At 43.6% G+C, this 16,222-nt stretch overlaps 1 protein-coding gene across 1 annotated transcript in view; it reads right to left on the minus strand.

Annotated features, from left to right (window-relative positions):
- Nucleotides 1–5,504: 5,504 nt before the first annotated feature.
- Nucleotides 5,505–16,222, minus strand: part of CTR9 (CTR9 homolog, Paf1/RNA polymerase II complex component) — a 29,145-nt gene continuing 18,427 nt past the window's right edge. Inside the window, exons 13-25 of the mRNA XM_046686045.1 lie at nucleotides 16,108–16,196; nucleotides 15,443–15,628; nucleotides 15,265–15,352; nucleotides 14,938–15,086; nucleotides 13,236–13,352; nucleotides 12,933–13,078; nucleotides 11,929–12,000; nucleotides 11,258–11,393; nucleotides 10,959–11,105; nucleotides 10,370–10,527; nucleotides 9,238–9,334; nucleotides 8,908–9,020; nucleotides 5,505–6,579 (exon numbers count right to left, since the gene is read on the minus strand). Coding sequence (XP_046542001.1) covers nucleotides 6,153–6,579; nucleotides 8,908–9,020; nucleotides 9,238–9,334; nucleotides 10,370–10,527; nucleotides 10,959–11,105; nucleotides 11,258–11,393; nucleotides 11,929–12,000; nucleotides 12,933–13,078; nucleotides 13,236–13,352; nucleotides 14,938–15,086; nucleotides 15,265–15,352; nucleotides 15,443–15,628; nucleotides 16,108–16,196 — 1,925 coding nt within the window. The 3' untranslated portion in view covers nucleotides 5,505–6,152. The remainder of the gene's footprint in view (nucleotides 6,580–8,907; nucleotides 9,021–9,237; nucleotides 9,335–10,369; nucleotides 10,528–10,958; nucleotides 11,106–11,257; nucleotides 11,394–11,928; nucleotides 12,001–12,932; nucleotides 13,079–13,235; nucleotides 13,353–14,937; nucleotides 15,087–15,264; nucleotides 15,353–15,442; nucleotides 15,629–16,107; nucleotides 16,197–16,222) is intronic.

The following is a 16,222-nucleotide window of genomic DNA, read 5'->3' on the forward strand; positions in this document are numbered from 1 at the left end:
GGTGCTGCCACAGCTTGATGAGCAGTGCGTAGGTCCACGCCCAGGATCCAAACCCACAAACCTTGGGCCACCGAAGTGGAGTGTGCAAACTTAACCACTGTGTCACCGGGCTGGCCCCAATACTGAGTCTTCTGATTGAACTGTACCTTCCTTTCCACAACCCCCTAGATGTCCAGTACAGGATACAATAATCTTTCCTTTTTGTTAAATCGGTTTGAAACAGTGTTTTCTGTGATTTGCCACCAAAAGCATCCTAATTGCAATAAGGCTATAGATATAGCATTTTCCTAACTTCCTGGCTATGGAATTCTTATTTAAGGAGCGTCTTTTGGGACTAGTGTTTCATGGAAAATACTCTGGGGAACACACTGAAATAGAGATCTATTTAGGAGAAAGAATTGACAAGGAGGTGAATTCACAAATTTAGTGACTTATGAATGAGACACTTGAAAATCCAGCCCCAGGATCTCGCACCTGCTCAGTGGTCGGCTCACTACTTAGCTGTGGACTGCTTCAACAAATACAGATTTGCCCCTGGAGTGTCGTAATAGTGGCAGACTAGAATCGATCAGCTATGTCAAAAAAAATGCATGAAGAGTTGAGATATTTTCCAAAAGTTAGTGTTTTCAAGATGAAAAATGTTGTAAAAACATTTTTGCTGTAGTAAGCAGAATAAAGAAAAGCAAAAAGCAAGTGCAAATATATATATTTCATAAGCAAAAAATAAAATTTATCTCTATTTATGAAAAAATTAGGCCTGGAAACAGCAGACATGGTTTCCAATTACTTGAAACAGAAAGCCCTCAAGTTACTAAAGCAGTTGAGGCGACTAGACAGTCTGTTTAAAAAGTTCCACTGACCCTGGAACATGTAACTTAAAAGGATCTCAAACAACCTTATTTTACAGATAGAGAGCCTGTGGCTGAAGAGTGAAGAATTGAGTCGGGCTAGAGACCAGGGCAGCCTTCCTGTCACCAGCGCCTGATGCAAAGTGAGACTGATGACAGACTGCAGTCTGTTGATTTGCTCCACCCGAATCAGAGGACGCGCCGAGGTCTGGACAAACTTGGAGTGCGCGTAGCCTATACCCGTGTCTGTGTTCCTGATGCCATACGCAGGCGTCACGACTGCCCTGTCCTGGTGGGGGTACCTGCACACCCAAAAGACCAGAGCATCAGAAATCACCACTAGGAAAAAGGCGCCCTGGCCTAGGCTCCAAATTCGAGCTTTAAGAGCTGACACGAGTCTCCTTTCAAAGGTCTTTCTTACGTCTATTGGCTGCTTACTCTCTCAGGGAAGAAACTGTTCGTCAGTGGAATCAAAACAAGGGATACTTAAAAAGCTCCAGGAAAGTCGTATTTCCTGGAGATGGAAAATATTTTTCTCAAAGGGAACTGGGAAGAGGCAAGAATTTTTAAAAGGATGACCTATGAAAGAGGAACGGAGCCAGAACACGGTAAGTCTAGGCACGGGTCAGTGAGCTTGGTGAACAGGGCCAGACATTCAGAACCGACGCCATCCTGGGGAGGCCTTTACTGGGAGTTCATCACATGGTCGCCCCTGGCCCTGCCTTCCTAATCCTCGTGACAATCCTGTGAGGTAGGTACGTACGTATAGTCTTCTGCTATAATGGAATAGTTGCCCACTTAGGAAACCTCATGTGATAAAAATAGTAATTTCAGCAGAGGATGTGGTTTAGTTCCAGAGTCAGAATAACAAGGTGGTTTTTCTTCCCTAACTTTAAGCAAAATTTATTCTAAAATTTAATAGCTCTAATTATGGTTGTGGTACTTGGTCTAATTCTGAATTAACATCAAAGCCAATGCAAATCATCTTCTCTAATTGTGACAGATCCAAGAGAGGCTTTCAAAGCTTACGGTGGAGGAGAAATGGCTTGTTTGAGATGAGGAAAGAGGCGGAACAAGGGAAGTAACTTGCCTGAGGTCACATGGCTTGTCAGTGTCACAGGGCAAGATTCCATTCCAGGACTCCCGGATTCCAGCATCTCTGCTCCTAACCAGCCAATCCTTGCTGTCTTCTCCTGCTGGCACGGACTCTGCTAAGAAACAGAAGGTTCAAGATGGCGACACAGGAAGATCCTGAACTCACCTCCCCCACAGACATACTGAATCTACAGCTGCATATGGAGCAATTTCCTCTCAAAAAAACCCTAAAATCTAGTGGAAAGACTCCTTCGTATTAGGGAAGTGAGAAAACAAAAAACAAAAAAACATTGATGCGAATAGGAAAGGCTGAGATAGTCTCACCATAACCCGCCCTCCCCCCCAGCCACACACAGTGACCCATAGCCCGAGTGAACTTAAAACCCAGAGCTTCTCCCCGAGGAGCGAAAGGTTTGTACTCCACATCGGGCACCCCAGCTTTTAAGACCTGCACCTGAGAGATGCGCCCCCAACACATCCAGCTTTGAAAAGCAACAGGGCTTGGGCCCAAAAGACCCACAGGGCTGGAGAAACATCGCTCAAAGGACTCGCTCACCCCGGGGGCCCAGTGCAGAAGCAGCCCTTGGAAAGTGCCCGACTTCCCGTGCTGGAGGCTCATTCCTAGTTTTCAGGCCTCGGTCTCCAGGGCCCGGAGCTGGTGAGCGCCATCTTCACGCTCTCCCTAGGCATTGCTAGAGCCTGCGCCCCCCTCATTTTTTTTTTTTTTTTTTTTGACTCTAGAAGTTTTTCCCCGCAGCGGGCACCATTTTCCTGCTCTCTGTCTTGCTAAAGCTGGTGGGCACCGGCTTTTCCTGTCTTTGCTTTTCTCGGCGATGCCATATTTGCGCCCCGCCCCCGCCTCCCCCCAGCCACGCCATCTTCCGCTCTCCTACTGCGCTCAAAGCGCCATTGTCTCCTGGAAGGGAGTTTCTACATGCATCTGGTGTTCTGGATTTTACCCGTGGTGACCCAGTTTTGGTGGCTACAGCCCAGGGGAAGTCCCTTGATCGCCAGGCTCTGAAGGCCAGAGGGGCTTGCTTTCCTGGGTCCCATGGGACTGTGACAAACGGAGAGACAGTTCTCAGCAGGCGACACCCCCAGGGCACTGCACAGATAGAGGCTGAAACACCCCCCATCTTTCTGGGAAAGAGGCCTATGCGCATGTCCAGGAGCTTTGGCCTGGGGGAGGCTTCTGGTCTGGCCCCTTCCAGGGACCTAGGGAGTGCTCTCTCAGGGAATGGAGGGCGTGGACTCAGTCTGCGTTCTCTGCCTGGCTCCAGCTCACTGGTATCTCGTACAGCTGCCACCCTCAAGGCACAGCAAGAGGCCACAGACCCAGGAACTCAGTCTTTCTGGGAAAGAGGGCTATTACCTTATCATCGCAGCTGCTGCCTGAGGGTCTGGCTTCCAATCAGCCTGAATCTAGGTGCTGACTTCAATCCTCCCCTTTGGGACACTGACCGGTCTTGGCACACCCTCAGCTACTGGAAACTATTAAAAATAAAACAGGCTGCTTGGACAATCACAAAGGTTTGAGACACAACCGAGAGCTAGGGCAGGGTTGAACTAATTGCTTCATTCGTCACCACACAGTTAACAATTTTCTTTTTCCTGTGATAAGAACTTTTAAGATCTACTCTGTTGGGCAACTTTCAGATATGTGCTACAGTGTTATGAAGTACAGTTGCCATGCTGTACATTACAGCCCCATGACTTATTTCATAACTGAAAGTTGGTACCTTTTGACTCCCTTCACTATTTTGCCCAACCCCTCCTTACCTCTGGCAACCACCAATCTATTCTCTGTATCTATAAGCTTGTTTTGTTTTGTTTCTTTAGATTTCACATAGAAGTGAGATCATACAGTATTTGTCTTTTTCTGTCTTATTTCACTTAACATAATGCCCTCAAGCTCCATCCATGTTGTTGCAAATGGCAACATTTCATTTTCTTATGGCTGAATCATGTTCCAGGGTGTGTGTATCACATTTTCTTTATCCATTCATACATCGATGGACACTTGTTTCCATATCTTGGCTATTGTAAATAATGCTGCAATGAACAAAGGGATGCATATATATTTTTTTGAGTTAGTGTTTTTGTTTTCTTCTGATAAATACCCAGGAGTGGAATTGCTGGATCATATGGTAGTTCTATTTTTAATTTTTAGAGAACTCTCCATATTGTTTTCCATTTTTGTAACTATATATGGTGATGAATATGAACTAGATTTAAGGTGGTGATCATTTTGCAATATATACAAATATCAAATCATTATGTTGTACATCTGAAACTGGTAAATGTTAATTACACCTCAAAAACAAAAAAAAGGAAGGCCGATCCTGACGTGCTGGCTCCAGGACAACAGAGCTGCTCTGAGCTCCCGAGGGCAGCGGAGCCAAGCAACAGGCCAGTCAGATCCCCTTTGTCAGAAGGGCCTGGCCCTTCTCAGTGGGGCATTCCTCACTCCTTGGTCATTTCTGTTATCTCCAGGCTCCAACTGTGGCCAGAGGGCAGCTGTGCATGAAGAAACCGCACAGCGGCTTCTGACGTGAGCAAGGTGGCCGGGGGAGAAGATTGCTATTCTGCTAATCTGAGGGCACACCCAGGAGAGACAGCCACAGGAAGGTGGAACTGACTCCAAAATTGCAATTGAGGACGCGTACGTAAAAGCACCTCTGTAGCCACCCCCGAAGCCGGCAGTGAAACACCAGAGAAGTCTCTGTCCACGTGAGGTTAGGTCCTTCCGTGCACAGCTCTCGGTGGGGCCATCTACTAACGGCCTTTGTTTAGTTACTGCTTAGTTAAGTGGGTGAATAGTTGGAAAACCCTTAGGAGTTTTGTCCTTCGGGGATTAACTAACCCCCCTCGAGTTCTATGTGCCATAGTGGGAAAGCAGGGAGAGGGGAGAGAAGGCGTGGGCTCTAGTGTGAACCTCACCGTTACCAGCTCCGTGAGCTCCTGAAGCTCAGGCTCACGGCCTTTCAAAGGCGGATGTCCGCCTCGCCTCCTTTACAGTGACACGAGTCCTACTCCCATGGCCTACGACACCCTCCTTTAACGCTCCATTTGGCTCGTCCTTTGAGTCGTCTCAGGTCTCCGTCCTTCAGGAAACCTTCCCTTGACTTCATCCTCCCTTGTGCTCCCACAACCCGCGCAAACACTGCCCCATTTTTCACACCAGATGGACAATGAACTTACCTTCTCCACTAGATTTTGAGGAAAGACATTCTTTCGGCATTCTCATCGCCTGATACAATGCATTTAACACTTACTGACTATATTAATTACAGCTCTTTCACAAACTGTACAGGGCCACATAAAAGTATTACTCAAATTGTTAATCACTGAATTATTGAAAAGGAAAATCATAGTAGTCACTTAGTTTCCTTGCATCTTTATAAAAAAAACCTCCACAAATACAATTACAAAAGTTTTGGGTAAACAACCTTTGGCTTAATTCATGGTCTTCCAAATATTTACATAGTTTATTTATGCTAAATTTTCATATACAAATGTACTGAGCAAAAAAAAAAAAAAAAAATGACACAAAGTTACCCATAAAAGTTGGTAAAAGAATTTTATTATGTGGCTTCGGTAGGTCTTTGCATTCTACTAGCAGAGGAGCATTTTCCACACCTTCCTCAGCCTAACAAGTTCTCCACTTGTGATTTTACTGACGCGGCTGCAGTGTCACACTACTGAGAAAGCTTCCTTTTGTTTGTACTTTGGTGCAATTATACAGTAGATACCTCTTCCTCCAGAAAATAAAAATATTTTCCATCTAAGCTTAAAATGGAACAAAGACATTACTACCAAGTTTCTTGCACAAACTGGTAACAGATTGCAATAAAAAGCAAAACAGTACGCTGCCTAACATACAGAGAAGATGAGATGGCCACAGTTTCAGTCAAACCTTTGTAGGAATGCTTTAGCCTCGGGGGTTATTTCCACTGCAATTTTCACATGTGACAGGCGGAATTGTACCATAATGAAGAATCGTCACACTCTTCATTTGCTCAAGAGACTCAAACGGACTCTAGCACAGGAGGGTCTCTTGGGGTTTAGTAATATACAAACCGATAGAAAAAAAAACTGCCTTAGGAAAAATTTCACAAATGTTTGACTAAACATCTGAAACGTTTTTATCACAGCTTTCATATATTAAAAAAGTTTCCTCCGAGATGAAGCTTATTTATGAAATAAAACCTAGTCGCTCTCATCTGACCCGTGTTCCGAGCCCCGATCCGAGGCCTCGTTGTTGGATCCCTCTGCTTCTGACTCATTTCCAGAGCCCCGAGCAGAACCCTCATTGTCAGAGCCTCTCTCCGAATCGCGATCGGACTCGGCACTTGGAGACGCCGGCCGAGAATCCACCTCCGACCCTCCGGAGCGGCTCCTCCCGGACTGCACAGACTCGTTGTCAGACTGTTCGGAACCCGAGGGCCTTCTCTTTCTGGACGGCTGGTCACTGTCTGAATCCTCATCTGACCGCTGTCTCCGGGGCCTCCGGGGACTGCCGGCCTCGCTGCCAGACTTGTTCTGGTTCTCCTCCGAATCGCTCTCCGAAGAGGCGTGCTTCTTCCGCCGCTCGCCCTCATCCGAGTCGCTGTTGCTGTTGGCGTTCCGGGGATGTCTGCAAAGAGGAGCACTGGTTAGACACCGCGATTCTGCCAACGGGGACGTTCACCAGCAGAGAACGTGCTTTTTAAAGGCTTTTAGTGTTCTATTTCTTGACCTGAGCGGTGTTTATACAGGTGTTCATTCTGTAATGTTTGTGTACTTTTTCGTAAATGTGATATATTTCACAATAAAAAAAGATTAAAAGGAAAAAAGAATAAGACACTTTAGCTATAAGAGAATACAAGCTGTGCAGGAGGACTCTTAATGGGTTTTATCAGGCATCATTCGTCAGATGAAGCATTTCTCAATCTCATATATAAAGTTACGAAAAGGAAGGGATATGTTTATCTTTATAAACAAACTCAGAGCACAAGCGAAACCCGGGATCTCACTCGGCTGCAGAGACTGAAGAATTAGCCCTCTCCCAAGGCTGCTGCCCCGGACGCTTCCCTGTCCTGCTACCCTCTGTGCGGCCAGACACCTGAGGGGCCAGTCGCCATGGCGGCCCCGGACTCGCGACTGCAGTCGCGCCCTCCACACGACCACGCTTATGGCGGGAGGCCGGGCTGTCCGCCTTCTGCAGCTTGTTCACTTTCTCTCTACTGCTTGTCAGTCGATGGGGGAAAGGGAAGGGGACCTGTGCTTACACTTAGGATGGTGGTGGCGCCCAGGGACTCTTGGCCTCCTGGAGGCTCCCTTAACCACTGCGACAGCTGCTCACCCCCAGAGCTTTGGAGAGGAGGACGTACTCCTCCTCTGGCCTATTCCTCAGTTTTGGTTCCCATGACAGACACTCCAGGAAAGGAACATTAAATCCTACGGGGTTCAGTCTAAGAAGGGTGAGGGAGACGAAACCTACTGCTCTCCGCAGAAACAAAACACCCCTGCAGACTGAAGAAAGGCTTTTTGTGCTGAAATCGGAAAGAAGAAACTAGACACACATTACGTAACTCAGGTCACTCTGAGAATGTGAAGAGCGACTAAGAAGAGGACACTGTATATCCATTCTGTATACATACTAAGGGCCAGGGGCCCCCTGGGATCCAATTCACTCCATTCCGTTTGGTCCAATAAGCAAATATTTCATGACAGTCAGGACAAAATGTAACTGATACAAATGGCTCAAATCAACTCGGCCTTGAGCTCAGGTATAGGTTTGGCAGCAGCCCAGCTTCTCACACTGGACCTTCCTGCCTACACATTTAACACTGCTCATTCTAAAAGCACACATTCCATTACTCCGATCGTGCATGTCGCTAACCAATGGACAAGCTAACATCGCACAAGGGCAAAACAGCACTTTAGGGAAAAGCAATCCCAATTTGTGTCAGCCAGTGTCTTCACAGGAAAGAGGACCCGCAAATCTTTACAGACAGTTCTCTCTAACCCCCACCTACGAGACCAGCTCACCACCAGCACCCTTCGCCCCCTCCACACGCTAACCTCTCAGCTCTCTGTCACCTAGGACCAGCCAGGACTCTCTATTCTTCTTCTAAGGCTCAACTCAAACAGCCTTTCTTTTACAAAAAACCTTTCTTACAACTCCTCCCAGCACCCCAACTCCAGATAAGCTGTGGTCCCTGGAGAGCAAGAGATGGAGAACTAAGAGGGAACACTTAGTCTGCTGTAATGGGCTTTGGTTCATCTGTTACTCGCCACTGCCTCTAGAGCATTAATTCCTTGGGGGCAGGTCTACGTTTTTCCTCTGTATCCTCAGCACTTAGCATGCTCTCTCATAGAATGGACGTTCAAATGTCTGGTGAATGAACGAATGAAACGATGGCCATCAGAAGAAGGTGATGGAGCCTAGTATTCAAGAGTTCTAGTCTAGGAATCCAAATGGGAGACACCTCGATCTTGAGAGGCAAGTTTAGGACATGTAAAATCAAATACTGCTTCCCCAGGAAGGCCGCGAGCTAAATTTAGCGGAGTACTGGACTAGCAGTCTAGGCTGAGTCCTCACGGGGCAGGGAGAGCTGAGTCACCACGGCCCAACAAGGCACAGAATGGTTAAGTGAGTCCCTGTCTCCACGTGACCAGAATCAGGCTACTTGTAATACTTGTAGTCAGTTGACGGTAGTGTAGCAAAATGATACATTTCATTTAGGAGGATGTCACCCAAGAAATTTCAGCTACTATCCATGAAGAAATGAGATTTCAAGTAGGTTTTCTTCTTTGAGGGACAAGCACGTGGCAGGACAAAATGACAGCATTAGAATAAGATGCATGCTATGGTTTCTTTCAGCTTTAAGATTCTAAGAAGCTGGAGAGAGGACATTTTGGCACAGTGGCACTCTCCGTTGTCTTTCATTAGAAGAACAGACCAAGGGAAAACTCCTACCCTTCATCAGCAATTTTCAGTTTATCCTCATCTGAAGAATCGTCGCTCGATGATATTATGGCTTTGGATTTAATTTTTCCCTTCATTGAAGGAGGCAAACGTTCTGGCTTGGGCTAAAGAAGGAAGATCAAACATAACAGATTAGCCAAGACCCTCACGTTAGGACAGCGTGTTAAACTGGGTTTGCTCTGTAATGATACAATCAAACAGCAACGAATAAACCCCAAGAACAAGCATCTGTGCTTGAAGAAGCTGCCGGGAAAGCATGTATTCCAGCACGCTGCCGGCGTTTATGCCTACGGGGGCAGAAAACCAGTGTTATAAACTTACAGCCTTCTTCTTCTCTGCCTTTGGCGGACGGCGCTTTTTCGGTTTGGGGCCATTTTCAGTATCATCATCATCAGATCCTTCTTCTCCCTTCGGAGGCCTTAAAAAGTGAACCCCAAGAGAAAGCTTGTCAAGATTCGCTTGTGCCTGTAAAGTCTAAGACTACTCTGTCACCAAAACATCATTCATTCCAAACCCCCTTCTCTGTGAGTGCTGTCCTCAAGCAGACTGCACACTCCTCCAGGGCAGGGCCACAACTCACTCTTACTGGCCGTGGCTCAGGAGTCTGCAAAACCACATACTTAATGCAGCGTCCGCCAACTAGTTCCGTCACTGTTGCGCCCTCTTATTCACCTAAACTCAGCCTGACTCTCACACTTGGTGGAGTGACAGAGGATGTGAGAAAAGACCCAGGTCCCAGCCCTCAAGGTCTTCCCCTCCTCTTGCTTTCTTCCTGATTACTCATTCCAGGCCTGCTAAAGTCCTCTCACAGCTTCGATTCCACAGCTCTGTGTTTGAACGAATTCATTAGGTTCTTTCCCAAGTAGAGCCAGCCAAGGGCTGGGAAGAACGGGGCTAGTTAGACAGCGGACTGGGGGTTCCTGGAGAGGAAAGCGCTATGAGACAGGAAGAGTGTAGGCGCAGTGCCAGGTGAGAGATGGGAAGGGCACCACTCATCTCAGCCGTGGGTGGCTAGGAGGGTTAAATGGCCCTTCTTTCACATTAACTCACATTTTAGACATCCGGCAAAACCACGAGGTGGGCATCACTATTACCATTTTATGGAGGGGAAACTGAGGCTCAGCAACTTTTCTATGATTGCATATGGACAGTTAGTGTGGACATACGAGGTTTTCTCATTCCAAATTGCATATGTTTTGCAAAAGACACAAGAAAGGCAATTATGACTAACTCGGAGCCCTCAGAAGGAAGCTGCGGAGATTCCCAGTACTCAGGGCCTTCTGCAGTGGGGTCTAAGGATTACAGCAGGAAGTAAGGGGACCAAAGGCTTCACTGCCTGAGAAGAGCAAGTGATTACCAGGTGTTCACAAATTCTAACAGCAGAAAGATCCAGCAGGTGAAAGGTCTTCTCCCCCCTTTATCAGGTTATTTCAAACACACTGACGGTTAATACCTTCTCCGCTTCTTCTTCTTTCTCTCCCCACCCTCCTCTTCTTCGCCTTCTTGTTCACTACCACTGCCCTTTCTTCTCTTCTTCTTTTTGGATATAGGCAGGTCGTCATCGGTGTCATCATTGACAAATTCATCAAACTCTCCTCCCTTCTTAGAACGCTGAAATCCAAACAAGACCACAGTCAGTTCTTTGCTGGCTGGTGGAATGTGGCCAGAATGCAATGGGACAGAAAGAGGCCATATCCTATCAATCATCTGACAAACAAAGGATCTTTTCCCAAGTGACAAGGAAGAGGTATTTGGTGAGGCCCGTATTTTAAAGACTTCTAATTGGGATGAGTGTCTCAAATGGCAAAAAACATCAACTACTTAGGTCGCTACCACGTATAATGTTCTGAGCTAACACTGGAATGTATTTCTAAATACTGGATGCCATTTACAGCATTCTCTGTGTTGGAAGACTATCCCTTAGTAAAGGAGGAAGTCAAAGCTAAGGACTAAGTACTGAGAGAATATAACCAACTGTCTTCATTTCTGAAGGTCACAAGTAGGGACTGGCGCCCTGAGTGTTAGCAGCGGTCTTGTCTTACCCGTCCACCACCTCCGCCTCTTTTCTTTTCTTTTGTTGCTTCAGTCTCTCCAGTAAACATAAGAATATTTTTGGTCTTCTCTACGTACTGAGCCCTCTGTTCCAAAAGTTTCTTTTGCTCTTCCTTTTCTCTGAGACGTTTCTCTTCCTATGAGGAAAAAAGAGTAGAAAAAACATCATCAAAATGTTCTTATGATAAAAACGATCATGGCTACCATCAGAAGGACTTTGTTTTTAACATACAAAGTATACGTATGTACACAATTCTTTATTCAGTATAACTGAAAGTACAATACATACCTGTTCTTTAAGAAGCTTCTGCCTTAACAGTTCCTTTTCTTGCTCTTGTTTGGCCCTCAACTCCCTTTCTTCCTCGTCCTGTTTGCGTGCCCGAGCCACATGGTACTGGGCCTGGCTCAGTAAGTCAGAGCATTGCCTAGAACAGTTCAAATTTAGAGAAACATGAATGCAACTAGTCTACTTTCTGTTCAAAAACTCAGAGCTTGTTTTCCTTCCACAAATTAAAAAGTCTGAAGCAAGATCATTAATTGATATCTATGAGTCTTAACTAGCAAAATTAGCTTCTCACAAGCCATTCTGTCAACTATGTTAAGTTTCTAAATTAAAAACATCTGCTCAAAGCACAGTTAAAAGATTTCCAACATTATCTTCATACGTGACTCAAAGAGCCAGGAATCATATCTTGATTCTGGTGAAACGGCTGATGTTACTGAAATAGATAGAGAAGTATTTTCCCACACAACTTAAATACTTGTATTAACTCAATTTTGACATATTCCCAGAAAAGACTCTTAGGAAAAAGCCTTGGTCCAGGCTGGGGAGTCCCAGAGAGGAGTGTGAAAGACTGACCCCTGGAAGGCCAGGAACCTGTCCACCACTGTGTCACTCTGTCAGCCCACATTGGTAACACTGCCTCACCCAAAGTCACCTTCCATAAACAGCAACATTACCTGGCTTCTGTAGCAGCGAGGGCCAAATCGAATCTCATTTTATCTCCCACTTTACTCAAGTAACTGAAGTATCTAAACGGAATGAGAATATAAAATACTTACTTAAAAAAAGATTATAATGAAATAGGCTCTTTAGATTTTTAATCTCTTGTACAAAAAGTCTGAGAAAAGGTTACATATTGACTTACAAACATAAACATATTTAATACATGAAGGGCTGCCATCTCAAAAGGAAAATTACATGTGCAACTTACTTAAAAAAAGATTCTCATCAATATACATATGTTTAATAAAAGACAAGTTCATTAAGAAAAGCAAAGTTATATTTAATGTTATCAGTAAATTCACAAATAACCAAAAATCAATTCAAGTGATGAATATTTACTAACCCCTAAATTTATTAAACACGTGAGCACAGAGGTTAGGGGGCTTAGGCCACGGAAGCACTTACAATCTATCAGGCAAGGCAAGAAAGGCTGAAATAAGAATTCAAATAAGGTTGGACCAAATCTGAAGAGATGTCAGGTTTTAATTTCACCACACACTTAATTACCAAATAAATACTAGAAAGTTACATAAATTTTGAGCTGTGTTGAATAAACTTATTCAATATACAGAGGAAAGGCCTTAATCTTAGCTCAATGAAAATCAACATTCCATAAAGACACATTGATGTAACAAGTAAAACCAACATAAGTCGGGTCTAAAAATTTCAAGTGTGTAAAATGCCGGGTCATATTATTGTCAGATAAACGAAAAATCTAGGGCAAGTTTGCAAAGCTAGCTGGCCAGTGCTAGGGGTCAAGCTACAGGATCCAAATCTGGCAGGATTCTGGCTATGGTTTGGCGCCACCTGGTGGCAGCTGTCTGCTTTGGATTAAAAACTGCTGGAATGATTCTAATGGAGAATGATTCCCTTTAGAGGAAAGGGATTTTCAGCACCTTTTGAGACGTGGGTTTAAAGAAACAAAGCATTTCAAAGGTTGTTTCTACAAAATCTTTACCTATGTGCAAGCTCCAGTTCTTTCACAGCATTAAGTACTTCCTTCAGATTACTCTTTTCATCTTTCAGGACAGAGGTAGCTAATCTTTGTAGGACCAAGGCCACATTAAACATAAGAACTGTATCGCTGGGTGCCACATGTCTAGCCTATAAATAAAAAACAAAGCAAATCTTTCATGTGAGCTAATGACATGAAAAGGATTTTAGCCAAATGGAGTGTTAGGTATGCGAACATGCATAAAACAGAATAAAAAAATACCATGCAGAACAGAAATGAATGAGAGTAACGAGTTCTCTTTTTTACCTTCAGCAAAGTTTGCTTGCATTCCTGTAACTTGCCACACTTGAAGAGGGCCCGGGCCAAATAGAGCACAACTTCAGTGTTCTGGTGCTTATAGAACTTTCTGAGGCAGTTTTCATACTATAATAAAAGAAGTTAATTAAAATAACAAGGATTAAGTGATATTGTCATTTTGTAACAAAATTTCAGGTGATTTTAGAGTTATGTGAAAAGGTATTTCATCCTTTGGATGGTTAAATTCAAAGAATAATTTGAGGATGACTTTTGACATTCACCAGGATACATTTTCAAAACATAAAAATCTGATCATTAAGAAAAACTAGATACTCAAAATAGTTTTTCCATTTGAAATCTGGACCACCACTGAAAGGATACACAGATGGGAAGACCTTTTCCTTTCTTTAGCAATACCATCTAAAATCAGCTTACTGACAACTTGTTAGAAGTCACACACACAGCTCCTTCGGGTTATACTCTCTACCACCTTTCTTTAGGACTGGTGGAACCGACTGGCAATGAGCATAAGTCTCCCAGTTCTGGCTGTTAACTTTTTGGTAAAACCAATACAGCAATACTGGTGTTAATTTTACCCATGAATATGTCACTTTTTGATCATGGAACATATCTTGTCACAGGTAAGATCTTTTTCATGGAAGATGGCTAGACAGTTTTCCCCTGAATATGCCTAGTAATTAATTTGCATTTTTAAAAGGCAATATTATCATTTTGCAGACCAGGAAGGCCTACCTCTGAGACTACCATATGCAATCTGGGTTCTGTAAGTCCTTGTGACTAGTGCCTTTCCAATGTTCTGAATATGATAACAATACCCATCATTCTTAAAAAAAGGTTAACCACTTCCCAGAGCCTGGCCTGCTCTTTTCTTCTACCTTTGGTAAGAAGCTTGTTTTTTCTCACCATGATATTTCCCATAGTGCTTAAGAAACTTTTTTACTTTTTAATATCCTATAGATACCGAATATGACTCTATTTTTTTTTTTTTAGGAAAACTAGGCCCTGAGCTAACATCTGCCACCAATCTCTCTCTTTAATGAGGAAGATTAGCCCTGAGCTAACTTCTGTGCCCAGGTCTGCGCCCAGCATCCGAACTGGTGAAGCCCAGGCTGCTGAAGCAGAGCGCACAAACTTAACCACTGTGTCCCACACCAGCCCGACTATGACTCTTCTACTTCAAGTTCACGCACTCAACAAACACGTAAAGCATAACAAAATCCTACAGTCATGAAAACTTATCCTGATGGAGTTTTTTCTTTTTCTTTAAAAAATGTCATTTAACCTTTCTGAAACTCAGTTCTCCCATCTGAGAAATAAGGTAAAACAACCAACCAAATACTAAATCCTACTATCTTCTGGGCACTCACTGATAGGCTGGGCATCTCAGTGCCAAGGACTTTCCACACTGGATCCTCACAAAATCCTGTACGAGTAAGGTACAATTATCTCCATCTGAGAAATAGTGAAAATGGCTCAGAGAGGATGCCCTGTGCCCAAGGCATGCAATTAGTGGTGGAACCAGGACTCCTCTGTCTGGACACCAAAGGCTGGCCTTAACATTATACAATTATAAACCTCTGAATAGACACAGTATCACAAGAGATAGCACGCAGCTCCATGACAATGGTTAAGAAAACGTCTGCTCAACAATGAACATGATATAAAAATATCCTGAAAGATAAGACATTACCATCTGAACGGCACTGATATATTGCTTTTGTTCCACATAGATGTGTGCTAGGTTCAACCACACATCACTGATGTCTGCTGTGGCTTCTCTGACTTGGGCAAATACATCACGAGCTTCACGGAAATACCCCTTGTGGGCCAAAACAGCTCCTAAAGTTATAAAAAGGTTCACATTTAGGAATTTTCTAATTGTAGCCAGGAAAACAGTAAAAGTCCTGTTTTAAAACAACTACTTTTAATACATTTAGAGAGAAATTCTGATCTACAAACATTCCTCCAAAAGCACGCATTGCACAAATCATTAGGGACATCCAAATCTTATAATCACCAATGCCGTTAGCAGCATACAGATTCTTTGCATCATTTCTGAGTACTTGTTTGTAGATAGCCAGAGCACGATCTTGATGACGCTTTTCCTATAAAAAGAAACAAATATTATTTAAAAAAAATTCCAACAAGAATCAAACAAATATAAGGTTTCTTTTAAAGAGACAAAAAGAAATTACCTTTTCTCGATCTCGGGTGGGCTGATGCAAAGTTTGGAGCCAGACGTTGCCAAGGGCCAGCATAGAATAAGTGTCACTCTGCGTAGATGGTTGTTTTAATATCCTCTCAAATTTCTTCTGGCCTGGACCCCATTCTTGTTTTGCCAAATGAAGATTACCAATCAAAGACCAAGCATCTGGATGGTCCTGAAACACACATATAAAGAGAAGCAAAATCTGTAATTTGGATTCAGAGAGCTCAACTGTCTTTCACCATTAGCTGATTACTGAGGTTTATAAGCTACATTTACAAGTGTGTTTCAAGCTGAGAGTTGTGATGGATTAGTGAGTTTTAAAACCAATTTAGTGTGTAGTTAGCAGCAGAATAAATGGAATACAGTAAAAATAGTACACATGGCAAGAGCACGTGATTTGCAAAACTTTCATTTCTGTTGTTTGTATACATATGTGTGTGTACTAGGCTATGATGTGAAATCTGTTTATTATTGTGGGCCACAATCAAAAAGTTTAGATGAATTCTATACTCTTTAGTATCTTTAATAAGTGAAAAAAATGGAAATGCCAAGATATTAGAAGTATAATAGCCACTAAAAAGGAAAAATTGATTTACTGGCGGGAAAAGGTGAAATAATTATTCTTCAAACCTAAGAGTCAATATTACCAACCTGATTAATCTGAAGAGCCTCCTTAAACCAATCTGAAGCCTCATAAAAGTTTCCTTTATCTCTAGCCATGGCTCCTAGGCGCAGATAGCCTGAAAATATACAGTTAAAAGTTTTT

This window comes from Equus quagga, chromosome 14 (assembly GCF_021613505.1).
Source record: "Equus quagga isolate Etosha38 chromosome 14, UCLA_HA_Equagga_1.0, whole genome shotgun sequence".
Taxonomy (NCBI): Eukaryota; Metazoa; Chordata; class Mammalia; order Perissodactyla; family Equidae; genus Equus; species Equus quagga.